General features: G+C 36.1%; 2 protein-coding genes across 5 annotated transcripts; one reads left to right on the top strand and one right to left on the bottom strand.

The window, feature by feature from the left end:
• Positions 1-9,412: 9,412 nt before the first annotated feature.
• LOC115973367 (nodulin homeobox-like) lies at positions 9,413-18,545 on the top strand. 4 transcript variants are annotated; one of them, XM_031093629.1, is made up of 18 exons: positions 9,413-11,019; positions 11,108-11,159; positions 11,333-11,461; positions 11,575-11,733; positions 13,118-13,201; positions 13,279-13,404; positions 13,666-13,884; positions 14,332-14,463; positions 14,606-14,701; positions 15,142-15,303; positions 15,613-15,904; positions 15,993-16,118; positions 16,204-16,273; positions 16,468-16,531; positions 16,918-17,232; positions 17,299-17,469; positions 17,557-17,591; positions 17,884-18,545. In XM_031093629.1, exons 2-18 carry the CDS (start codon positions 11,118-11,120, stop codon positions 18,419-18,421), a joined length of 2,760 nt encoding a protein of 919 aa, XP_030949489.1. In that variant the 5' UTR covers positions 9,413-11,019; positions 11,108-11,117; the 3' UTR covers positions 18,422-18,545. The 4 variants fall into 4 exon arrangements, with proteins under 4 accessions (XP_030949489.1, XP_030949487.1, XP_030949488.1 ...); XM_031093627.1 differs by having other exon boundaries at positions 9,413-9,547; positions 16,918-17,469; XM_031093628.1 differs by having other exon boundaries at positions 9,413-9,703; positions 16,918-17,469.
• A 2,683-nt stretch (positions 18,546-21,228) lies between these two features.
• Positions 21,229-26,700, bottom strand: LOC115973366 (serine/threonine-protein phosphatase BSL1-like). Its single transcript, XM_031093625.1, has 14 exons — positions 26,579-26,700; positions 26,211-26,292; positions 25,926-26,099; positions 25,400-25,589; positions 25,104-25,308; positions 24,854-25,021; positions 24,529-24,767; positions 23,538-23,622; positions 23,342-23,440; positions 23,064-23,263; positions 22,906-22,981; positions 22,146-22,281; positions 21,926-22,065; positions 21,229-21,813 (listed from the first exon to the last, which is right to left on the bottom strand). Exons 1-14 carry the CDS (start codon positions 26,651-26,653, stop codon positions 21,730-21,732), a joined length of 1,953 nt encoding a protein of 650 aa, XP_030949485.1. The 5' UTR covers positions 26,654-26,700; the 3' UTR covers positions 21,229-21,729.
• Positions 26,701-27,146: the final 446 nt, after the last annotated feature.

Raw genomic sequence — 27,146 nt, 5'->3', positions numbered from 1 at the left:
ATCGTTTTTTTTTTTTTTTTCAATATCTAATCTTGTTTTTGTATGATCCCCAAAAAACCCTTTTATTTTGAGGTATACATAATTTTTAATTGGATTTGTTTGTGGCATTATGTATAATCAAGGAGCTATGTTAAGCCTTTTGAAAGAAATTAATCCATTAGAGAATTAAAGTTGGTGTAAATCTTTTAAGATAAAGCTTTATATCATTCTTAGGTGTGAATCTTATATTTAGGGAAGCTATGATGAAACCCTTCACAAAGCGTTGAAGTTCGAAATTGACAAGAGTGAACCTAGATGATTGCCACGGAAGATGCTCACACTGTGGAGGAGTTCTTGCAGGTTGCGTTTGGGTATGTGGTGTGGGTTTGAATTGGAAAGATCATGTTGTGATTGATAAGAGGTATTTTAGGCCTACTGAGGTTGATAACCTTAAGGGAGACGGAAGCAGAGGTAAGAAAGTTCTTGGTTGGAAGCCATGATCAGCTTGGGTCTTTCCAATTTTTGCTTCAGATCCGCAACAATGGGGTTTAGAAATGATTCTATTTAAGGGGTTCTTAGAGCTGATATAGTTTTCAATTCAGTAATTTATATCGATAGTGTTTTCAGATGTTATTGTTATCATGTTATGCATTGTTTGAATATCTGTAATTCGATTCTAGCTAGTCCCTTCTTCTTCTTATTTTGCTTCTTGGAGTCACAATGTGGATGGGATGGACAAGATCATATTTTTTCCTGGGAAGTTCGAGATCTTGCAATTTTGAACACTGGAGCCTTTTTGGAGATGTTGGATCTGATCACTTTTGATTCGCAGGAATGTAGTTTTTGATTTCCAGGGGCAAGGGAATGGCGTTCCCCTTAGTTTCCTTTTTTCTTTTTCATTTTTGTAATTAACTTATTTCAGTAAAATTAAGAAATTAAAAAAAAAACACACACACACACACACACAAATGGTGTAGTCTTGGTTTAGTTAACTGTAGGATTAGGAGTTAACTGAAGGGCAACGAAAGATTGAATTGAAAAAATTTAAAACTTAGAGGACTGAAATGACAAAACTAAAACTTAAATAACTGAAATGATAAACGTTAAAACTTAGAGGACCAATTTTGGATTTTAGCCTCTTTTTTTTTTACGATTTTTTTTACATAGTTCTTTATTAATGCAGAGGATGTAGATTTCAGTTAACTCATTTGGTAAAGTCTATGATGGTTGAATAATTGGTATTTTGGTCTAATGATAAATAGCTATTATTAGGAGTGGACGCTATAAGTTGAAATTCTCTCTAAAAAATAAATGAAGAAGATGCTAAACTTACTAATGTACAAAATGTACTAATCTTTGTTTAATTATGAAGTACAACTATTTCTATTTCATTTTTCTTTATAAAAAATAAAATAAAATTTTCTTTCGTTTTTGTTTTATTGTACTAATGTATTTTACATTAAATAGATTAGAATAGCACCATTCTAGTATGAGCAAAACTTTCATATTATATTATGCAATATGTGTGTGTATATATATATATATATATATTTTTTTTTTTTTTTGATAACGTATTGTGGGGCCCAAATGATTTATGGGCCGGGCCCATTTACCCGTGAGGAGGCCAGAGGCCCAAGCCGAGGAAGGCTATGGCCCAGGCCCGGCAGGATAGCCCTGGGATTCAGCCGAGGACAGTTCAGTCCTCGGCAGATCCAAAGTCCCACCAGAAAGAGGGGTAAAAACGGTATAGGACTAAAACTAGAAAGAAAAATCTAAAATATCCAGGGAAAGCTGCCCTTACTGCCATTTAATACTCTGAACCTGACAGAGCCGTATTCTTTAGCTTTTACAACCACCCCCAACGACTTTGGGTATGGGCTGATGGAACAAGTATCAGTCTTGGAAAGGTTGACCCTATACGTGGACGAAGGACAATGAACGCAGGGAGATATAAAAGGAAAGAGAAGTAACCTAGAGAAGGGGCTGGGAAAAATGGCCAAAAACCAGAGCCTCCCAGCCCACCTCCAAGAGAAAGATTCCAAGGGTGAAGAAAACTTAACCACGCATGAACACCACGAAAAACCCACCACCTGGTGACTAAGGCCTAGCCTTTCAAACCCACGCTCTACAAATGATATTGTTTGGGCCTTTTTACGTGCGAACCCAACACTGCTACGGTTCGTTACGAATCGTGTCCTTACAATTGGCGTTGTCTGTGGGGAAGGCTTGTGTGTTGGCATAGGCGGTGGGTCGAGAGAGTTCCCTTGTCATTTCTGACAACTGGTTATAGAGTTTTAGAGTAAAATTCCACTAGGGGCTATGCTTCTTGACTAGGGGCTACGCTTGGTAGCGTTAATCGCACGGATAATTCTAGGGGCTTGGCCAAGGAGCTAACTCCCCTAAAGCCAAGGTCCAGCGCCAAAGGAAACTAGGTTTTGGACAGAACCAAGGCATTGCATGGTCCTCGGACTCAAGCATATGGGGAAACCAACTACCTGGATGAGAAAACTAGGTTTTGGACAGAACCAAGGCATCGCATGGTCCTTGGACTCAAGCCTATGGGGAAACCAACTACCTGGATGAGAAAACTAGGTTTTGGATAGAATCAAGGCATTGCATGGTCCTCGGACTCAAGCCTATGGGGAAACCAACTACCTGGATGAGAAAACTAGGTTTTGGACAGAACCAAGGCATTGTATAGTCCTCGGACTCAAGCCTATAGGGAAACCAACTACTTGGATGAGGAAAACTAGGTTTTGGACAGAACCAAGGCATTGCATGGTCCTCGGACTCAAACCTATGGGGAAACCAACTACCTGGATGAGAAAACTAGGTTTTGGACAGAACCAAGGCATTGCATGGTCCTCGGACTCAAGCCTATGGGGAAACCAACTACCTGGATGAGGAAAACTAGGTTTTGGTTAGAACCAAGGCATTGCATGGTCCTCGGACTCAAGCCTATGGGGAAACCAACTACTTGGATGAGGAAAACTAGGTTTTGGACGGAACCAAGGCATTATATGGTCCTCGGACTCAAGCCTATGGGGAAACCAACTACCTAGATGAGAAAACTAGGTTTTGGACGGAACCAAGGCATTATATGGTCCTCGGACTCAAGCCTATGGGAAAACCAACTACCTGGATGAGGAAAACTAGGTTTTGGACAGAACCAAGGTATTGCATGGTCCTCGGACTCAAGCCTATGGGGAAACCAACTACCTGGATGAGAAAACTAGGTTTTGGACGGAACCAAGGCATTGTATGGTCCTCGGACTCAAGCCTATGGGAAAACCAACTACCTGGATGAGGAAAACTAGGTTTTGGACAGAACCAAGGCATTGCATGGTCCTCGGACTCAAGCCTATGGGAAAACCAACTACCTAGATGAGGAAAACTAGGTTTTAGACAGAACCAAGGCATTGCATGGTCCTCGGACTCAAGCCTATGAGGAAACCAACTACCTGGATGAGAAAACTAGGTTTTGGATGGAACCAAGGCATTGTATGGTCCTCGGACTCAAGCCTATGGGGAAACCAACTACTTGGATGAGGAAAACTAGGTTTTGGACAGAACCAAGGCATTGCATGGTCCTCGGACTCAAGCCTATGGGAAAACCAACTACCTGGATGAGGAAAACTAGGTTTTGGACAGAACCAAGGCATTGCATGGTCCTCGGACTCAAGCCTATGGGGAAACCAACTACTTGGATGAGGAAAAATGAGTTTGAAACCAACTACCTGGATGAGGAAAACTGAGTTTTTGGACAGAACCAAGGCATTGCATGGTCCTCGGACTCAAGCCTATGGGGAAACCAACTACTTGGATGAGAAAACTAGGTTTTGGACAGAGCCAAGTTATTGCATGGTCCTCGGACTCAAGCCTATAGGGAAACCAACTACTTGGATGAAAAAACTAGGTTTTGGACAGAACCAAGGCATTGCATGGTCCTCGGACTCAAGCCTATGGGGAAACCAACTACCTGGGCAACCAATTTCTTGGATGAGAAGAAGATTGAGTTTTTGTAAGGTTGGCTACTTAATAACAATTCTAAGTTGCTCAGTCCTCGGCTCAAAAACTGTAAAAGGTTAATGCCAATAAGAGTGTTAAGAAAATGTTGAAACGCGTTACTATTTAGTAGCCTAGGGGGCTGTTCATTTTGCGAGTGATATGTCCTCGGATGGTTACTTCCTACACTGCATTGTGCATTGAGCTACCATCTCGGCCAATTTTGGGGTAAGTATCGTTTTTTACAAGTCAGCATTGTTGTGCCAAACAACTCTCTTAAGGTTATGGTGATATCTTTTTCTTAGCAAGCATTTTGGCCCTAAGTGTCATTGATTCAAATGCTATATTACTATGCTGAACAGCACTTATCAATACATAATAGCCCCAAGTATTGTACTCTAAGGTCGGCGGTATGGTGCCAGACCGATTCAGTAGACCCATCATAATGTCCTTTCTTTTCCTGCCTAATGGGAGTTTCAGCCCTAAGTATCTTTTGTTTGATTCAATATTATTAAGCCGGATTGTTTTTATAAGCGCAGAGCAAGATCTTTCTATTAACTTGGACTTTGTTCCTAGACGTCGGCCACAGTTTAAAAAAAAAAAAAAAATCTTTTCATTCACAAGATTGTAGGTCTATTCATTGCTTTATCATTCCGGAAATATAGAGATAGAGTATGTGAAATAAAGTGATAACAATTTTCATTAATACAAAGATGTATTACAACGTACAAAGAGGGGCTTAAACAAGCCTATACAAAAGATAGATTGCCAAAACAATAAAAACAATACATTAAGTAAACGGTCAGGTCTCTTTTTAAACTCGTCTCCGAAATCCTTCTAAACTCTGCCTCAGTAGCGCCTATATCGAGAGAAGGACCTTCTTCAGAAGAAGATGGAGGAGATGAATGAAGAAGATGGAGGAGATGAATGAAAAGAAGGAGGAGAAGAAGAGAGAAGAGATGAAAAGAAAGAAAAAGGAGCAAAAGAGGGAGAAGGAAGAGCACCAGGATGGATCTGGTGGTGGAAAGAAGAAGAAAGAGAGGCAAAAGGAGACACCAGTGAATGAAGAGAGGAAGAAGTAGGGGCACTTGGTCCCTGCCTCAGTCCTGACTCTTAGCACACTGGTGCCATGTTAGGTATGCTCATGAGAGAGCGGTTGGTACTGATAATGGGTGTCCTCGACTCAGTCACGTCGAAAGTTTGACGTGACGAGTCCCTGCTTCGGATTTTGGCTGAAAGAATGGTGATGTTGATTTTGAGTCTTCGCCATCCCTGCCCTGACCGAGCCATTACGAGCTTTATTGGTACGTGGCGTTTACGGGAGGGGTATGGCTCTTTCATTACTCGTTGTTATGGTAAAGCGTATCACGATTTAGTGTATAAACTAGTGGGTAAAATAAACTCTAGGGGAGGCCAAGTATTTCAAATCTCAGAAGGATGAGAAGGGACTCTTTACAAAAAACAATAACCTCCTACCTTCCCTCTTATACGGAGGGTGGAGCGGGAGGCATTTAATAGGTTCAGATCTCCAAATGAATCTGCAAACACAAATATGCCGGTTCCACTTCTCCACCTCATCAAAACAAACCGTCAAATTAAAATAGTCTCTTAAATAGAGGTCATTAAAAGCGCGTTTTGGTTAACCAAACGGCAAGAACGCATCAGGAGCAAAATTAAAAGACGGTCTCGTAAATCGGTGCATTTCCTGGGTAGATGGAGAACCGCCAGCATTAGTGAAAGGCCGAATTGAATGAGCCATAATAAAAGCTCGGTATTACCAAAACCCCCCTTTCCAACTAAGAAGTTGGATAGCAGGGTTTTGAGGGGCTATTGTGGGGCCCAAATGATTTATGGGCCGAGCCTATTTACCCGTGAGGAGGCCAGAGGCCCAAACCGAGGAAGGCTATGGCCCAGGCTCGGCAGGATAGCCCTGGGATTCAGCCGAGGACAGTTCAGTCCTCGGCAGACCCAAAGTCCCACCAGAAAGAGGGGTAAAAACGGTATAGGACTAAAACTAGGAAGAAAAATCTAAAATATCCAGGGAAAGCTGCCCTTACTGCCATTTAATACTCTGAACCTGACAGAGCCGTATTCTTTGGCTTTTACAACCACCCCCAACGACTTTGGGTATGGGCTGATGGGACAAGTATCAATCTTGGAAAGGTTGACCCTATACGTGGACGAAGGACAATGAACGCAGGGAGATATAAAAGGAAAGAGAAGTAACCTAGAGAAGGGGCTGGGAAAAATGGCCAAAAACCAGAGCCTCCCAGCCCACCTCCAGGAGAAAGATTCCAGGAGTGAAGAAAACTTAACCACGCATGAACACCACGAAAAACCCACCACCTGGTGACTAAGGCCTAGCCTTTCAAACCCACGCTCTACAAATGATATTATTTGGGCCTTTTTACGTGCGAACCCAACACTGCTACGATTCGTTACGAATCGTGTCCTTACACGTATTATGTTATATGTATACATTTATGGTTGGGAAACCACTTTTATAAATGACTAAGTCTTTAAAGTACATCTAATATAAGAAATGTTGCAAGCTCTCATATAATTAAGAATCTAAGATTTAAAATACAATATCAAATTCAGGATTGGAGAAGGTGAATAGAAAGACACTTGAAAAGATGTGATGCCATACAAAAGCTTCATAAGATTTTCAAAAACGCTATTTAGTGTTGAAAATAAATTAACAGACTATATAAGGACTAATTTAGTAGAACATGGAAAAGAGTAAAATAGAAACCAAAATAGCATCAATATTTTGCCAAAATTGATTAAATTTCAATTGAACATGGTGTGTAATAGGTTGCCATAAAATATTCCTTGACGCTAATCCAATTTGAGCTTAATTTTCTAGGTTAAACTGAAGCAAGACAGATCAAGTGACTTGGCTCCATCTCCTTCAATCAGTTCTCTTACAAAATTGCCTATTGTTTGAGCAAGGCATTAGAATTTACTATTTAGAAGGCTTAGTGGGTCAACTTCATTTGACAGGAGTTCGCTATGTCTCAGCATGCCTTTATGGCTTGGTTGCCACCTATGATCGATTTGCTGCTTGGTAGTATCAAGGTTATTCGTTGAAAAGGGAAGCATGAAGTCATATGTTAGCAGATTGGCATTCGTTGATATTGTCTATCATCTATGGATTCAAAGAACTTCTTGGATTTACAGCAATTTGGCATTCGAATCCTCTCTAATGAGGTGTGATTCTTCAATTGGTGGGAAATATGAAGTTCAATGACTCTTTGTAAGACAAACTTTGGTGTGTCTCATGGAGAGACTATGTGTCTATCCTTAGTTGAGTTTGCTTTTAGAGTATGCTTGTTAAATTGGTATCGTGTTTTCAATAAAACGAGAGATCTGTATTTTTAAACAAATTCAAATTTAGAATAGCTACTCTCCATGCAAATTTGTCTTCTTCTTTTTTTCCATATTTTTAAGTAAGTGTATCAAAATTGACTGAATTGAACCGAATTAGACCAAAATGGACCAAATTGGACAAAAATGCTATAATAATGTGGTTCAATAAGAGCATAGGAACATTAAATATTATGCTTCAATTTTTAGTTTTCAATAAAATACAATTTATTTATAAAAAATTTTAAAAAATAAATAAAAGGCTCTTGAGGATAATGATTGTCTATAATTAATTATGGAGAAAGATTTTAAAAATAATGAGTATATCTCTTCATTACATTCCATGAAAGTCTTAAGGAAGAATTAAGATGCAAGAAAAGGCTTTAGGAATACTCATTATTACAAAATATTATTTCATATAGAACCTAATAACCTAGGATTTGAACCTATAATATCAGCTCCAAAATTATTGTTTTTTTAGTATTAGATTAAATTATTAATTAGTCTTTTTGCTGTTCACAAGTGAGATAAAAACCCAAGTTCCTTATTTGAAAACAGTAAATTTTATTAATTGAAGTAATTGAAATCCATGAGTAGTAAGTATTATTGAAATAAAAAGAAAAGACATCTGCAGCAAATGACGTTATTAGAGCATACGCGGAAGAATTCCCGGTTTAATTTTCTAGACTTGTATTTGGGTAAGTTACACCTGGCAACCCATGCATGCAAGGAGAGTGGTACCAAAAATTTATTTTTCTTTTCTATTACTATTTAATATCCATTTTTACAAATCATTTATTGTCTTAAAACTATTTATGAAGAATATTAAATAAAATAAAATGAGGGAAAAAAAAAAAACACAACTACATTTTTTTCCATATATAAACTATTTAATCTCTTGATTTCCTTTATTGCCATTTGCTCGGATCTAGTTGTGGCATTGCCTATAGTCAAGGAGGTATGTGAAGCCTTTCAAGAGGGAAAAAAACCCTAATTGATTTGGGATTTAACCTTGGTATAAATCTAAAAGGCGAAGATAAAAGTTTCGATTTGTAGGTCAAATTTATACTCAGAAATCTATGATGAAGCCCTTCACAAAGCGTCGATCAAGATTTTCAAATGATTCTACGAATCAAGAACAGAGAGAAATTGGGCAAAAAACTTCCGATATAATTATCAGGTGAAGTATAACGATCAACACTTTACCTATTATGAAATTACCATTTTGATAACACTTGTTTGTGGATTTTATAGTTATTGAATATTTTGAAAAGTAACATATGTTAAACATTGTTTTTTTTTTTTTTTTCCCAATATTTAATCTTGATTTGTACAATCCCTTAAAAACCCTTTTGTTTTGAGGTATACATAATTTTTAATTGGATTTGTTTGTGGCATTATGTATAATGAAGGAGCTATGTCTTAGTTTCTCAAAAAAAAAAAAAAAAAAAGGAGCTATGTCTTAGAGAATTAAAGTTGGTGTAAATCTTTTAAGATAAAGCTTTGTATCATTCTTAGGTGTGAATTTTATATTTAAGGAAGCTATAATGAAACCCTTCACAAAGCATTGAAATTCGAAACTGACAAGTAATTAAGTGAACCTAGAAGGCAGAGAAGTTCAACAAAGAACTTCCAATAAAGTTATAAGATGAAGTACCATGGTATAATAATTATTTTGAAAATACTATTTTCATAATCACTTATTTTTGAAATTTATAGTTATTTAATAATTTGAGAAGTAATGTTTAAAAATCAAATATTTTTTCAATATTTAATCTTGATTTTTTTTTTTTTTGAGAGAGAATTTAATCTTGATTTGTATAATCCCAAAAAAACCCAATTGTTTTGGGATTTTATATCTTATACATTAATACACAAATACATGTATATAGTTTTATATAGTATCTTTAATAGGCCTTTAATCTAACACATTAGTATTAAATTATTAATTAACTAAACATAAATTTTTTTATTCAAAAAAAAAAAAAAAAACACTGAAACGCAAAATAACATTGTAGTCCTTAACAAAACTGCATTTTACAATTCAAATCTCATTCTCGAGGTGTGTACATTAGCTCAAAAAAAAAACACCCGCGAATTTCTTGCTTTTTCATTTTTAATTTTTAATATATATTTATTTTTTGAGGCGCTTTATATAAATCTCGTACTCGAAGCTCGTCGATACGGTTCTCAGGTCAGCTTTCTGATTTTTTTGAATACAAATACATACACTTTTTCAAAGCCATTTCTACTGTGCGCTTCACACAGTAGCCTCTGAAAAAAGTCTTTGCATTTATAGGGTTTTAACGTTCAATTCAACATGGTTGCTACAGAACTAGGGTTTTCTGATGTGGGTTTTTGATGGTTTTACTGTATATTGAAGTTACAAGTTTAATTTTCAATTATTGTATACTGTTTTAGTTTTTTTCTTGGTTGTGTTTTTTTTTTTTTTTTTGGTTATGGAATTTGTCATTACTGCATTAATGAGTTCAGTTGTGTTTTGCTAGTTGGATTTTGCAGTCTGCATCAATTTGATAAAAAGTTATGTATTGCATTTTAGATTTTCTTTTGGGACTATATGTATTGGCAAATGTTTAATAATTGCTTTTTAATTGATATACATGACGATTTTGATACTTAAGAGTAATGGGTTGTGTGTGTTTTGAGTAAAACTTCTCATTTCCAAAGGAAAGATGTGATTTTGGTGAGTTTTTATTTGCATTTGCATGTCTAGGTGTGAATGCACTTCCATATGCATGCAGTAGCTGTAGTGCTATTTGCATTTCCTCACTGTTGTTTCTCATGGGATGCAATCTATGACTCGGTGCCCTGTAAATGGATTTAGTGGAGTTTTTTGAGCTTGACTGGCTCTACGCGTGGCAGAGTTGTGTTGTCTTATGGGGGATTGTTTAATCATTTGTGGATTGATTTGGTGATTGTTAACTTATGATATTGATTTCTATCCCAGGAAGCACCAATATGGATACAGAATACATATACAATTCAATACCAACACAGCGATTTGTCAATTCTTGAAAATTTAGTAGACAATATGGCATGGATGCTTCAATTAATTGATATAAAAGTAAACATTCCTAAGTAAATATTATGCTAATTTTCAGTTTAAAGATAAAAAAGAAATGTTAATAGGTGCAAAATATGTTTGAATGATGAAACCAATTAAGAAGCTATTAGTTTCATAGAGGGGAAATGGGTGAAAGAGGGAGTGAAAAATTATAAAAAATTAAGTATCTTGTGAGAGTATCCATATTGGATGTGTGTCCAATACATATATAAATGCTAGTTGAAATAATTCATGCTTCCTAGGCTCTGTCTAATATGCCACTTGCTGCAAGAATACCTGTGTGGAATGCATGCAATTTCACCAATTTTAAGTGTTGAAGATTGAGGTTCAATAACCATCATGGACCCTGCTTGCAAATAGAAAAAATCTGATGTCTTCTATGCAACTCAAGTTCCGCAATGCTTGCTATGCATCATTTCATAATTGGAAGGAGTGGGAGTTGCTTCTCATACAGATTCCTTTTTACATTTGAAATTTCCATAAGTATTACTTGTACTAGGTCCCATTGTCTGTCCTCAACTTTTAGCCCTTGGAGTGACTTCAACATAATCAAGCTTTTTGCCTTCCTAAATTGCAAAATAGTAATTATCCTATGCTTACTAAACTCATGTTGGTGATTGCTTGCTCTACTTCTCTTTCTTATGTTATTGTTTTTCCCCTTGGCTTTAGATTTTCAAGAATGACGCTTGCTATGGAAGAACCATCATGTAGTTCTGCAGTAGTAAGTAATCTGAACTTAACCTGAACTTGGTTGCATATTTTTTCTATCCTTTTTTTTTTCTTGTGATTGTCTGTTTGATTTAACTATTTTACATTTTTTTTTAAATTTAAATCTGTTTCTTCAACTCATATCCCCTCCTGTTCCCATCATAATTTAGTTCAATTTATTTGTAGGAAGCCATTGACTTAATTTCAGCAGTGAAGGGGTTGCATGGGCTTAGCTCCCTGGAACTTCATAAGTTATTGAGGGACTCCGAAAACTTCACTATTCACTACCTTAATAAAAAGGGGTCATCAATTAAGGTCAGATAATGCATCATTATCATCAGCATCATGGTCGTCGTTTATCATCAATATGCAATCCTGTTCTTACCTTTTTATTAATATGTGAGATCTTAGATTATGATTTGTTTCAGATTGATATGGAGAAGCTTGCAGCATTTCTTCCCTTACACTTTATGGCAGTGCTTATGTCATCTGACAAAGATGAAACCCTGTTCAGATACTTGTTATCCGGCATTCGTCTCTTACATTCATTGTGTGATTTAGCACCTCGACACGCTAAACTTGAGCAGGTTCCTATACTAATTCTTGCTAAAGATTTTTTTAAATTTTTATTTTTTTATTTTTTTAGTTATTATTATTATTTTTTTATCATGTCTCTATTATTATTAATCTTGTGTTTGTTTCTTATGTGTTGAGGACTTAACATATTATTACATATTGCTCCAATGTCTGTTGAAAGTCTGGAGACTTGATGGATTTTCTGAGCAAGCTGTATTCAGTATTTTTACAATATCTAGTCATTTGGTTCGGGGTAGTCTTTTAGGCTTCCCAAGCATTACCTGGTTGCAAATAGATCAAGGAATTATATAGCATAAGCACTTTATTGGAAAATTTTATATTTTAGTTCATCAAATATATATTTAATTGGGTATAATTGTTACTTTAGTTTAAATAAAGCAGAACTTTATCAAGCCATGGGAATGTGGATTCCCTCTAAAAAGGTGGGTATCCGTATTCCCATGACTTGGGAAAGTTACGATTTTTAAAAGTTACAATTATACCCTAATTTACTACCAACTACGATGTAACTTTTTTCTTTCTTTCAAGAAGTGTTTATGCTATGTATTTGACTTTCTTTTTCATCATATGGTTAAATTCACATTTGAACTTTTTTTTTCTTTTTTTCTTTTTTCTCCTATTTTGATATGTTTTAGTCTTTTAAGAAAATAAATAATTTTGATCGAAAATGCATGATGTCTTGTTAAATAATATAAATAAATATATACACACACATATGTATATATATATATATATATATTATTTTGGTCTTATATGTGTTTATACTAGACTATTACTTTAGGAGATTTCACTTAATTTACAGCTCATTCTTTTTAATTTTTTAGTTATTATTTATTTGCCTTATAAAAATAATGAGTAAAATGCTTGACATTGTATTTAAAACCTAAGGATATCATGGGAAGAATCAGTAATTCTTATAAGATTTCTAGAAATAAACCAAACATCCACCTCACATTAGAACCTAATCAAACAAACATGGTCAAGCTTACTTCTATAATCTTGATCATCATAGTGCCCTTTATATATATAATGCCAAAACTTGATTTTGGTATTCTTAACCGAATGTTTTCCTTCTCCTTTTCCTTTCAAGATAGTAGAGTATTGTTGTATAATTGGGGTTTTTACTGTTAATGTCTGTGTAAATGATTGTTCATGACAAGGGACAATGTGAATGCTATTTTTCATTTTTGTTTAATTGCTGAATTGTTCTTTCTTCTTTTATTCACTTTGCTTATTCATGGTCTCTTTGGGATGTATGAGACCTCCATCTCTTTCTTTCCAAAAGTTCGAGTATTTTGCCATGGCACTAGAACAGGTGCTATTCTAAAGGCTTCAAAATCTCTCAAGATTCTTATGCTTGAATTATGGTTTCAGATTTTGCTAGATGATGTCAAGGTGACAGAGCAGCTGCTTGACCTGGTGTTTTATTTGCTAATTGTTCTTGGTGGTTATAAACAGGTTTTCCACAATCCTCATCTTCTGAGGTCTATCATCTGTACTACTTATATATATTGAGACTTACTTTCATGATGCAGGAAACCCGTAATGACTCCATGCCCCTTATGCATTCAGCAATGGTGGCATGCAGTCTATATCTATTAACAGGATGTATATGTTCACAATGGCCAGATCTTGCTCATGTATTGCTTGCACACCCTAAGGTATAACTTACCCCACATGATTTGATTAAGCTGCTATTAATAGAAATAGGGTTCAGTTTAAGTAATCTCTCTTCAAAGCTACTGTTTTCATGTTCATGGAACTTTTTTATATTCATTATTCCATCAGTTTAAGCTACATTTTTAATCAGTTCCTGAGTATAATCTTTGCTCTTGCTAGATTTCTTTTTCCCCTTCTCAGTTATCAAGTTCTGCAAGCTTACACATATATGCAGTCAGTGATCATGAATCTTTCTGCTACAGGTTGACGTATTTATGGATGCTGCTTTTGGAGCAGTTCTTGTAGCCATTAGGTTTCTTGACATCAAGCTGTCAACTCAATATCCTGTTTCATGTATGAAATCAAATCTGACTGCTGAACAAATAGTTAACTATCTCTGCCAGCAATGTGAGGCTTCTTTACAGTTTCTTCAATCATTGTGCCAACAAAAAATGTTTCTGGAGCGCCTACTCAGGAATAAGGTTTCCAAGCCAGAACTCTATTTTTCCTTTTGTTTTCAGTGAATGATATGTTAGGGGTCTCTTATATGTTGTATCAGTTGGCTGAAAGGGAAAGAGATGGGACGAGTTCATCATTTTTTCAAACCAGAAGTACCCTTGGGTAGATATCTGTGTAGATATAACCCTCTCTCAATTGCATTGTTTACAAGCAAGGGCAAGTAGGCAGTGAGACAAACAGGGAGATTTGCATTGCCAAAATTCTTGGTTTGGCTGACAAAATCATGGTTTAGATTGTAGCAATTATTAAACAAGTTCAAGGTCATATGACGTATGGGTTTCTTATTGAAAATTGACTTAATGGATACTTGTAAAGTTATTGGCCAATTCTATTTTCTTATTTGGTTGATTCTCTAAGATTATATACAGCTGTTGTTATTTTATTAAACTCTCGTTTTGGTCCTATTTCAGGAACTATGTGAAAAGGGTTGTGTTCTGTTTTTGGCTCGAGCCATCTTGAAACTAAATGTCACACCACCTTTTGTAGAATCCTCCAGAGTTGTGGCTGCTGTATCTAGGCTGAAAGCTAAAGTCCTATCAATTGTGAGTCCCAGTGATGAAGATTTACTGTTAATTTCTACTCTGAGGCTTCAGCTACTTTAGATTCTACTGCAGCTTCCCATTGTGTGATTCCTCTGTAAACAAACCTCATTTATTGAAACTAGTCACATTTCCTCTTTTGCAGCTGTTGAGTCTGTGTGAATCAGAAAGCCTCTCTTACCTGGATGATGTTGCTAGTTCACCAGGGAGCCTGGATTTGGCAAAATCTGTAGCTTTAGAGGTAAGTTCCTGTATTATTCTGAGAGTGGGCTATCCTTCTCAATGGACCATTAGACTTCTTGTACAGCAGCTTGGTGGCTTGCTTTGAAGTGGCTCACCAACGGACCCAACCTTTTTTTTATGTTTTTGGCTGGAGGATCGAACATGATTATCATTTTCACTTCATTGTCTATACCTGCGGTCCTCTTTTCATAATTATTTCTGGTTATGGAACATTTCGTGAGGTTGGTTTTTTGAGTGTGTACCAAAAGAAATGGTAATTTAAGCAGAGATCAACTTTTCTGTCCTCAACCCTTGGGTTCCCTCATTACTAGTAGACTGCAAACTGCATTTATGCAAGTGACAGTAGTCCATTTTTTTGTCTTCTTGAACATTCTACTGTTCTTCTAGATACTCTTTTTCTGTGCGTAAAGCCTGCTTTAACTATGGTTTTGTCAGCAGGTTTTTGGGTTATTGAAGACTGAGCTTGGTAGAGATCCCAAACATCTTGCTTCCTGCTCTGACAGATGTTACCCCATGGGTTTTTTACAACTCAATGCAATGCGCCTAGCTGACATCTTGTCAGATGATTCAAACTTTCATTCTTACATTACAATATACTTTGTAAGCTATCATCATCAGGCTTCATAGACTAGATACCTACTATAGTTCCAATATTATACTTTTGATATAATTCTGTTTTGATAGTCCAATGTTCTTTGATAATTTTGGAGATCTAGAGGCTGTGCAATTACTTGATTCAAAAGAGATGCACATACTTTACAAAAAAAAAAAAAAAAATTATTACCTATTTTTTCTTCAAATAGTGATTCTGTGATCTAGAATTGATGATGCATTTGGTGCACATACATTACGTATTTGCCTTAAAAGCATCTCTAATAGTTTATGACCAAGTCTTTTCTCTCTTTCCAGACAAAAGTTCTGACTGCAATATTTTCACTTCCTCATGGAGATTTCGTATCTAGTTGGTGTTCTTCTAACCTCCCAGTACGGGAAGACGATTCTACTCTTGAGTATGATTCATTTGCAGCAGCTGGATGGGTTTTGGATAAATTTTCATCATTGGACCAACCAAATGAAACAAATTTGGAATTTACTTTAATTCCCAATAGCATACGTCAGGCTTCCTATGCGCATCAGAGAACATCATTATTTGTCAAAATAATAGCAAATCTTCATTGTTTTAATCCCAACATCTGTGAAGGTTGATTCTTTTGTAAAGTTTATAATCTTTAGCTGTACATATAAGGTTTCTTGATTACATTGATCAAACTTTCTCTTTTAATCCACAGAGCAGGAGAGGAACCTCTTCCTTCACAAGTTTGTAGAGTGCTTGAAAATGGATCTATCAAAATCATTGCCTGGTTTCTCCTTTACTTCTGATGCTCCAAAAGCTGCCAGTGTTTGCAGGAATCTGCGTAATTATCTTCTTCTTCTTTTTTTTGTTCTTGTGGACATAATTGTGATAATATATCATTCCTTATGGATAACTTGTTTGTGTAGGTTCATTGCTAAGTCATGCAGAATCTTTAATTCCTAATTTTTTGAGCGAGGAAGATGTACAGCTCCTAAGGTTATTTAAACCTAACTAAACTTTTTTTCTCTCCCAGATGTTTTTGGCTAAATTAGCAAGAATTCATATTGTTATTCTGTTTATGTATGCTTGTGGGCGCATTTATATTTAGCTTTCCTCCATTGTAACGTATTTTGTTTGACTTCACTAACTCTTTGACATAGTTAATTTTTTTTATTCGAATTTTCTTTCAGGGTGTTCTTTAACCAATTACAATCATTAATTACTTCTGCTGACTTTGAGGAAAAACAAGTGCAGGTAAATTTAGTCCTTTGGAGCAGTTTTAATTTATTTCCTTTTATTTCTTCACTTTGCAAGATCCTTTTTATTTTCCTTTTCTTTTTAATGCCCTTTATAAATATGAACCATTCTTCTGAGGCAAATTGAGGAAAGAAAACCTGAGTCTATATCTTGGGTTAAATTTTCTATACTGAACATCAGCAAACATTGTCATAAAATTGCCCGTTAATAGCATGCAATTTTGTTAACTATAAAACTTGAATTTAGAATCAAATAGCATACATATGCTTTAAAATTTCAGATAGTATATAAATTAGCCAATGCACTCTTTGGCTTACAGAGTTAGGTGATGTAATTTGTTTTCAACATACTGAGCTAAGGAAGTAAATTTTTATCTCTTATAGGAGGCTCAGAGTCCAGAGGGATGCTCATCACCTTTTCTGAGGAAAGAACCTCCAAATTCTAATGGCCAACATGGTAACTTAGAGAAGGAAATGTTCAAGGATTCTGCTTTTCAAGAAATGGACCAGTTTTGCATCAAAAGTGGACATGTGGAACATGGTGATGATATGATGACGCAAGATAGGAGGGAGGGTAAAGGTATATCCAGTACAAGAGCATCTGAAGGTTTGAGAGAAATGGACAGAGATGCTCAGAATATTGAAACAAGTGGTTCAGATACGAGTTCCACTAGAGGAAAGAATGCCATTGATCAAATGGACAATGGTGAGTTCCTGAAATCAAGTGAGTACGTAAAAGAAAGTGGATCTGGTGGAGATACAGAGGACAAACAAGTTGAAACCATTCAGTGTGAAGAAAAGCAGCAAAGAAAACGGAAACGAACCTTAATGAATGATAGACAGATGAATATGATCGAGAGGGCTCTCTTAGATGAACCTGATATGCAGAGAAATGCAGCTTCCGTACAATCATGGGCTCATAAAATAAGTCTTCATGTACGTCACTTGCAACTCATAATATATAAATGGTGTAAGTTAATTCGATAACATGTGCCTAAGGAGTTCCTACATTGTGTTTTCCAGGGTTCAAAGGTTACATCTGCACAGCTAAAGAACTGGTGAGAAAACTTTTATATAAGCACCTTTCTTTTTTAATGAGTGAGCTTTGGCCCCAAGGGAAGGGAGAAGAGGAGATTCAAACCAGTGACCTCTATTTCATGAGTTGTGGTCCTCAGCCATTGTGCTCTATCCCTTGGGGTCCTCATATCAGCACATACACCTGCAATATGTACATACGTTACATGCGTACATGCGTAATTTATGTCTCACGTAGTCTCTATCCTAGCACTTGATATATTTTCTGACAGTTCTCTTTGTAATGAAAAATCATTGATTTTGTATTATCAACAGGCTGAACAACCGGAAAGTCAGGCTAGCTCGTGCCCGTGCGGCTAAGGCTGTTCGTGCAGCACTAGAGGTTGAAAATGGTCTTCAAGACAAGCACAGTTCACTGAGACTAGCCAATGACTCACCTGAGAGTCCTGGTGAAGATTCTTATGTCCCAAGAGATGCTTTTGGAGATCCTCAAAGCATTCTGGGAGCTAGTGATGGTGAAAACTCTATGATTGTCCAGTCAAACTTTATTGTTGTTGGCCGCGCAGATTTTGTCCAGTGCAAGCCAGGTCAGTGTGTAATGTTTGTAAATGTGAAAGGAGAGGAGATTGGTAAGGGAAAGGTGTATCAGATGCATGGTGAATGGTATGGATGGAAGTTGAAGGAACGAAAGACATGCGTGCTGGATGTTTATGAGCTTAAGGTTGAGAAAGGGACTATTCTTCCTCACCCTTCTAAATCTACAGGCATGTCATTTGAAGAGGCTGAAACAAAGATGGGGGTAGTTAGAGTGTTGTGGGATTTAAGCAGAATATTCACTATCCGACCTCAGTGAATGTATATCCCATTCTTAAAGTGGCTGGGGGGATAGTTTCTTGTTACATGCAAGCTGTCAATTGTACATCTTTTAGACACAAACCAAGAATAAGTTTAGCAAAAAGAAAAGAAATCAATTATAGGTTCAATTTAAAAAATTTTGTTTTTTTTTTTTTATACAAAATTTTTTTGTTTTTACTTGTGTTCAATATGTTCGGATAAGCCTAGTAACACTCATAAGGTATGGCACTGCTTCAATCAAATAACTGATGTTAAGATTGTATGAACCATATGGTTTTGTGCTTGCCATTGAAACTTAACAAATAACGATTACAAGATAAATAGTTGCAGCATTGAGCAGAACTGCAGAAGTAGGTAATATGGGGAGGAAAGTGATGGCACATTGGCATCTGCACCCACGAGGTGGGCAAGAAGCGCGGCCTGTTGGCTAGCTGGCCCAAATTCTACAGATATAGGTTTTTACACTGGATCCAAAAATACTTTGCAATAAGAAAAAGGAAAAATGCCCCAATGCTACCAACACAACTTTTTTCACATTAAATTTCAGAATTGCTTAGTTGATTGATCATGAGTGGTGGAAAAAGAGTAATGAGTCTGTGAGTGTCAATTGTCCACCACGCGCAATCTACCAATTCAACAATTATAAAATTTGATGTGAAAAAGTTGTGTCCATACTCTTTTTCCACAATTATGGACTCCATAGCATTATTGTTTTTCAAATTACAACATAGCTTGGGTGGTATGTCTATGTCAAACTATATGCCAAGACCTTGCTGGGAAAGTCAAGTTCACCCCAAAGGATGGGAAATGTATCTTATGCAGCAAGTACACCACATCAACATTGCGTTTTTGGTGTAGCAAGCCAATAACTGCTTAACATGTGTGTCAAAATATTATATTCCAATATACAAACCGGAACGGAACTTGTTACTTAAAATAGAAACGATTTACCACATTAGCGGGTAGCTAAGCTGCAAATTCTGGTGCTTACTACAAAATTCCATGAGAAAGGTTCTTAATAATGTTCACACTTTGACCCCAATTGGCCATTGCCTGAACCAGAGTCCAATATAACTTGTATGAATTACTCTCTTTATTCCAACTAAAATTTACAGTTACGCATTTGACAAATTGCAATCTATTTATGGGTGTGCATCCTATGTGTTAAAAAAAAATTACCAAAAGGATCAGTATCTATTTGCACGCAATTAGCTTGCCTTTTATTGTCACCATAATAAACTGATGCTACAATGTTAGCTAGAGCTAAATAGATGTTCTTATAAGTTTGCAGTAAGTGCTTGATAAGTTTCAATACGTTTTACTAAATTCCTTGTATTGTTTTAAATGGACAGTATCAGTTTCTTTATTCATTGTTTGCCAAAGCATAGAAATTGGGTTACTATATCTTTGTATTGGTCGATACTTAACGTAAAAACTAGTTGGGTGAACCATGTATTTTATTGTGTTTCCTTGTATTTTCTCTTATGTTGATTTTTCATGTTTTTTTTGTGTTTTTCTAGTTTTCACTGACACAATAATAAGCACCAAGTGCATATTTTATGGTTTTATCCCAAGTGACTACATGCCTAGGAAAGGTTCAATAATTTTGCTTCATAGAAAGTCATTTTTACAATCATGATTTTCTGACTCAACATTTTAGTTTCTTGCTGCCCATATAAGCATTCAATGCTCGTTTTGATTTGATGTTAAGGTTCTTGCAGGTCTCTCCTAAAGACATTGTGCCTGCAGCCAAGAATGACATGAACACGGTTCATACTTTTGAACAATCTGTAATAAGACATGCTTAGCCCTTGTGGCAAATGAGACAGCTGCAGTTCACTTCCAGTTATTGGGGGATGACTGTGATGCCTTTGACTCAGGCGACATAATCCACCAGACCAATGGAATTTTGAATTTTATCTTACAACCGGGAAAATTGGGCGCTAAGGGCTGGCAAGAAAGGATAGCAAGAGAGGGAAGGAGAGATTTGTGGTGTTTGCTTAACACAACACAAGTCAATCTAAGTTTGTGCAGAAGGCTGTGATTTCACCATATTCACGCATTTTTCCACCAATACCGTAGTTGTTGAGCCTTTTGCTTTCATGGAATAATCCTCACTACAATTTTAAGATCACCATAAATTGTGAGATCTGCGGTGTTTGCTTAACACAATATGTATTTCTTTCTATTTTCAAATCCCTCTGAGCAATCTATCTATTGCGTACAGTAGAATTTGATCGTTCTACTTGCGTGTGTTTTTTTTTTTTTAAGTGGTTAGTTTCATCAAAGACCATGGGAGCTCATCTCTTTCAAAAGAACAAATGGCTGACAGAACAATTTTTTATTAATCTTTTGTTGAGGTGTTTTTATGTCCAAAGAAGAAATGCTTCCATTTATCAACAACTTTGCTATCCCAAAAAACGCATGAATACTTCTGAACCCTTGTCACCCAACATATAAAGAAAGATAAATAAAAAACAAAATTTGACTTCAAACATGTTTAAAATTATCTTTTTCAAATCATTATATTACCATTTATAAGACTATCTATGTTTTTTTTTTTAATTAATTATAACATACTACTAATTCAACAACTCAAACATTCCCCCCCCTCCTAAATACCCAGGCATTTTGTGCATGTAGATGTGTCAATTCAATTACAAAGTCCTTGGCTATAAGACTATTTATGTGTATTATATAAACAAGTCATGTGATTCATTAAAAAAGCCCGTCACTAAAATTATACATGGATGATTTCTTTAACCACATCATGAATTTGAGCAAGATAACTCCAAATATGTTTCAAGCCAAACTCCATCCATAAATAAATACTCCAATAAGTGACACAATTACAAGAATATTGTTCAACTCCATGAACATTTCAAATTATAACTTTGGTTTCAAAATTGCCTTATCAAAATGCAAATAAATACCTTACAAAGAAATTAATTGCATATTGTTGTTTATTTTACATTACACAAAAGCAAAACAAGCTTCTTCTCCTTCCCTATAATTTATCTGTATGGTGGGCAACAGTATCTTCACATTCTAAATTGTACATAAATTACAAATGTTAAAGAACGATGATCAATTGGCTAATAGCTACATCCTCTACCATCCTCAAGCTATGTGTACACTAGACAAGGCTTCATTTTTGGCAACTCATATCTTTCAGACTACAATAGGACATATTGGTCACAGGTGGAAAACTTATCCCGACCCAGGACAGGTCAAGGTCAAGCCTGTCAGAGAAATGCAGATTTTTACTTTGACAAGTTGTGAAGTTCACAAATCTGTCAGGTAACATTATATGTATGCAAGTGAGCTCCGGTCAAGGTCAGGCTGTGGTCGACCACGAGTAGGAGTTGGTGGTCTTTGAATGTTAAGTTCCTGCAGAGCACAAGAATAAAGTGTGACACAAGTCAGTGAAAAGAATTGGTATTCTCAAATGGATCTATATCCAACATAAAGGCACAATTAAAACACCATGCAAAAAGCATACCTGCATCCATGTGTCCTCTTGTACACGTTCAGGAGATGTCTCTGGTGACTGAAGGGGCGGTGGCAAGGGATGAATTAATTTTGGAACCACAACCAACCCCCTGCCAACTACCAGTATAGCTCCAGCATTGTTTGCCGTCCCTAAATGTATATGCCATATGAGACTATATTACATATACTTGCAAATCAAGAGGGTGAAACCCCAAAGCAATGTTACTTACCACAATAGTTAGTTGCAGAAAAAAGAGTTATCAACTGTCCCTGAGCAAACCGTTCAAACCCATCCATGACACATTCGTGGGCCCTTATAATTAGCTGTAATTTGTTTCTCTTACAGAAATCTGTGACACGATCAGGCTGCAAGTAGAAAGAATAAATAATGGTTGCATAATGCAAGTATGCATATAACAAAAGTGCACGACTAGAAAACAGTATCCCAGTGAAGAGGTATGTAGCTGAATCAAGTATAATATAGAATAGATTTTGGACAAGAACATATATATATCAAACAAATTAAACCAAGGTATATATAATAGTACATCGTAACCACTATCCACATTAAACTAATGATAGTTATTAATAGAGGCTATCAGGTAATCAACTTTGACGATATATAGCTCAGTCAAATAATTTGTGAAAGTCTATTGCTATTAAAGGAATGCAATTTAAATGGGTTTGGCCTGAAAACAACCTCTTTTCTGGATCCTATACTGTGGGTTGTCCCTTATTGCTATTGGCTTCCTACTAATCTACTATATGTCAGATAATATATATATATATATTGAATGTTATACTATGTTTGATTAGTGGCTACAAGCTCTGACCATAGCAGTAGGAAAATGGGGAAAACAAAAAAAAAACAAAAAGCAACTCAGACACAGAAGCAACATCAGTACATAACATTAAATAATAAATAAATAAACACATAACATGAGGAAATATATTCAGGATTCAATTCAACATAAAGAATATTATGCGTACCCCAAAAGTGACAAGACCAGGCCCTCTAGCATTCGGTCTCAAACCCTCCACGCTATCATTCTCTGTAGGATCAGACCTGTATTTGTACCATGTTGTCAACAAAAAAATCTTGAACATAAATACCAAATACACAAATCAATTGGATGAGAAGATCACACCATAGAAGATCCATCAAAATTATAGATCCAGCATCCATTGTTATAGGCCTTTCGAGCTTCTCTATCTGTTCTACTGAATTTATAGACCTCCCTATGCCACCATGCATACAGATGATTTTCTTCTCAATAAGTGCAGCAAGTGGAAGATAGTTGAATAGTTGATTAAATCGTGTCCATGCCCATATTCCATCATTCTCTCCCTACAACATCAAACATTATTAGGACATTCAAAAAACTCAAACAATATAGATGTACCATAAATGCATATTCATCTATACCATTCTTTCAATGCATTCAAGGCGAAAACCAAAGAGAGCATTTATGTCAGCAGCCTCATGATTTCCACGTATTAAGTGAACGTTCTCAGGATACTCAATCTGCAAAATCATAAACAGAGCACTATGGAGTCAAATATAAGTAAATAAGAACAACAGAACGTATACTAAAGTTGGAATACTCAAAACAGAAGTTTGCCTTAAGAGCAAGCAGCAAGGTTATGGTCTCCAAGCTATGCTGTCCTCGATCAACATAATCACCCAAAAACAGGTAGTCAATATACCTGACACAAATAGACAGGCTCATTAAACATCTCCAACTTGTTTGCTATGATTCTTAATTTACATAGAGAATGACCACAGAAGACTTTCTATCAAGTTTCACTTGACCATTGATTAGAAGAAATACGTCTTGCACAGGCAACAAGAATCACAGAGAATACCCAAATAGGTTAAGGGAAACATGTTTGATACAAAGGAGCTTACTAGATTATCAAAAAAAAGGAGCTTACTATAATCCCCTGGGCCTTATGTAGGTCACAGTACTGAGTTTTTTGCAACTTTTAAAAATAGATAGCTTAAGTGCTTAACCCCAACCCACAAAACACAGACCAACACCACGCATTATAGCTTCAGATGGGAAAGTTTTTATCCAATATCAGTACAAATCACATAGAAAAGATTTTAGAATATAGTGCAGTGCAATGAGTAAACAAATTTTTCAAAAAATGACAGCCAAAAGCAGCAAACCAAGGCACTAATGTTTAAACCAGCATGAACTACCCAACTAATTTTGATTTATGATACATAAGTGCAACCTTGACCCAAAATAGTGTCCATTATTTGCAGGATCACCCATGAATCAAACATATTCAACCTTTCTCCCTGTCTTTAGATGCATACCTTCAAAACCAAGCAACAATTTCTTTTTACAAAAGCTTTCAGCTCATTCTATACAGGAAGTCATTACCCTAAACCCAATTGTTTCAAGTCAAATCCAATTATAATTCAGCAGTTTCTTACTCTACAATAGAAATCGGATAGACTCTGGAGTTTTACCAAATAATCCAAGATTTATGATTCTGACACAACTAACAATCCATAAAATCTAAAACTGATACAGATAAATTGCCCCATTTAATCAGATTTATTACCATAATATAAAGCAGAAAACTAAATATCAAACTTACGTTATATCTCCTGCAGTGGAAGGAAATCCATATTCATCAAAAAGCCGCATTAAATCACCAAATTGTCCATGGAGATCACCAAATACTTTAACAGGTGCTTTCAGTTGAAGGACTGTTGGCTCATGCATAAAGATCTGTTCAGCAGCATAACAGAGCTCACCCACTTCATATGAATCCAGGAAAAATCTCCTATTGGCAGGAGGTTTCCAATTCCGAGGTCTGAGCAATGAAGAAATGATCTGGCAAGAATACAAATGACAATAGATCACATTGAAGTAAGCCAGATAAAAACAAGGGAAGAACTCTAAATCTGAATAATGCTTGCCTTCTTATGTAAGCCCTGAGGAGACTTCTGCCTGGTGAATTTTTTAGTAGGATACGATAAATCATTGTTCAATGGAATCATCCGTCTGCTCTCATTCTCAAATTGATCCAAAGATAATTGCCTTACCATCCCACCCAGGTTACCCACAGCCTCTTTCGCAACCACAACCTGTGACCACAGAATGGTATGATTTTGCATTTCGAGTACAAAATAGAAACTTAGATATAGGACACTGATGCAAAGGACATACAGCTCTTGGATGAAGACGAACATCTGCCTCTGTATCACTACCATCTGAAGTTGTTTCTGCAGCTTGGGAGTTATCATCTGATACAGATGTCTCTTCAGGAGGAGCAGCAGAAGCAGCCTGCACTGCTTGCCAGACAGCGGTAGCTGCCTCAGCTTCAGCAGCAGAAGCTTCCCTCAATTTCTCCAAAGAATTTTTGTCCATGCTGCTAAGGATGAACATACACCACTAAATTATCATATGAATGAACAAAGAACATGCAAGAGTGAAAGAGAGGAAAGAGGGCTATGGAACAATACCTCATGCTACCAGAAGAAGGAATATCTAGTCCACCATCCAAAGTTGGTGTAGTCACATAAGGGTTTACGTTAGGTTGATTAAATTTGGGGCTTGATATTGGTGAGGCTCTCTCGGATGTTATTACGGGAGAATTGATGTCAGACTGGAATTGAGAATTTTCTGCAACCAGAAAATCATCCAAAAGAATATCTGCACAGAGTAACATATTTGATCAGAATTTTCCACGATGATAACTTCTAACAAAAAGGGGGGGAAAGAAACACAAAGATGAGAACAGGTAATGCAAGACTATATACACCCCACAAACCCCACAATAAATAAAAAAAATAAAAAAAATAAAACAGAAAGAGAGAGTAAGAAGCTTATCAGCAAATGTGCAATTCTGATGTTAACCCGGCTGGAGATAATATTCCATTAACAGAAATCTTTTCTTTAATCCATGTAATCCAACAAACAGATTGAATATTTACTCTGCTTCTGTAGTTACATTCTTAATTATTTTCAATACTGATTTTAGAGTTTTACCTCCCTTGAGACCACCATAAATATATATACGACCACCAACAGATGCAGCTGCATGGCGGCAACGACGCATAAGCTCCAAAGTAGGATCAAATTCAGTGAGGCCCTTGCTTGTGCGTGAAGAGGAGGTGACCAAACCATTTCTATCTAACCAAACTCCAGCAGCAGTGTCCAATACTAACCAAAAAAAAGACATTTAAGGTTTTCTAAAAGAAGTACACACACACATACATACATACATACATACATACATATATGTTCACAGTAATGACATTTCTGGCACATTACCTGCAATAGCTGCTTCACCTTCAATTGCACGTCCTCCTCTAAGGGCACCTCCAGTAACATGCAATCGTGCATTAACAAAAACCTGATAGCAAGACATCTCAAGTTCAGTGATTAGAAAGAGGCTCAAGACAAAAGATTATTCATTAAAGACTAAAAAGACTACCAGTATAAAAACCTATGATCCCAAACCGACTTGTTTGAATGAACAATGCAGGCCCACTAAGAATGTATACAAGTATGGAGAATATATCCAAAAATATGCAGAAGTAACACATTTAGGATTTGTACATGAATACTCACACATACAGACAAATAAATGTTATAACTAGCAAATTGGTAGATATATACACACATATCTCACTACTTACCGCAGCTTGTTGATACCTTGGTGAAGGGGATACTCCTGGTGCAAGAGTCCATTCCCACTGACCATTCCTATGCATGAGCAGCCCATAAGCATCAGCAAGTGGCTGTGGAAGTGTAAGCACTATATAGTTAGATCATAGCTTCACCAGTAAGGCCTCAAGATAGAATTGATTACACAAGATTCAAACATTCCCACTGAATTCAGAAAGTTACATTAAGATAAGTAATAGAATTAGATTCATATTCACATAGAAAAATAATTCTATTACTTTGAATCTAATTCCAAGTAAATATGCCTACTAAAACAGAGTTACATAAATATAAGTAATAGAATTAGATTCATATTCACATGGAAACCTATAGTTTTAGCAGATGAAATTAAAAGTGGAGTTAATGCCAAGTTAGAAATTTGGTGAGATGCTATAGAATATAAAGGCTTTCGATTAAGTAGGACAAAAACAGAGTACATGGAATGTAAGTTTAGTAAAAGTAGAATCAAAGACAAAAGGGCAGTAAAATTTGACGGTCAAGAGATAAAGAGTGAGAGCTTTTGATACCTTGGATCTATAA

Source organism: Quercus lobata, unplaced genomic scaffold (genome assembly GCF_001633185.2).
Source record: "Quercus lobata isolate SW786 unplaced genomic scaffold, ValleyOak3.0 Primary Assembly Scq3eQI_2003, whole genome shotgun sequence".
Lineage (NCBI taxonomy): Eukaryota > Viridiplantae > Streptophyta > Magnoliopsida > Fagales > Fagaceae > Quercus > Quercus lobata.
The sequence above is the reverse complement of the archived record's forward strand: the minus strand, read 5'-3'. Positions and strand labels throughout refer to the sequence as shown.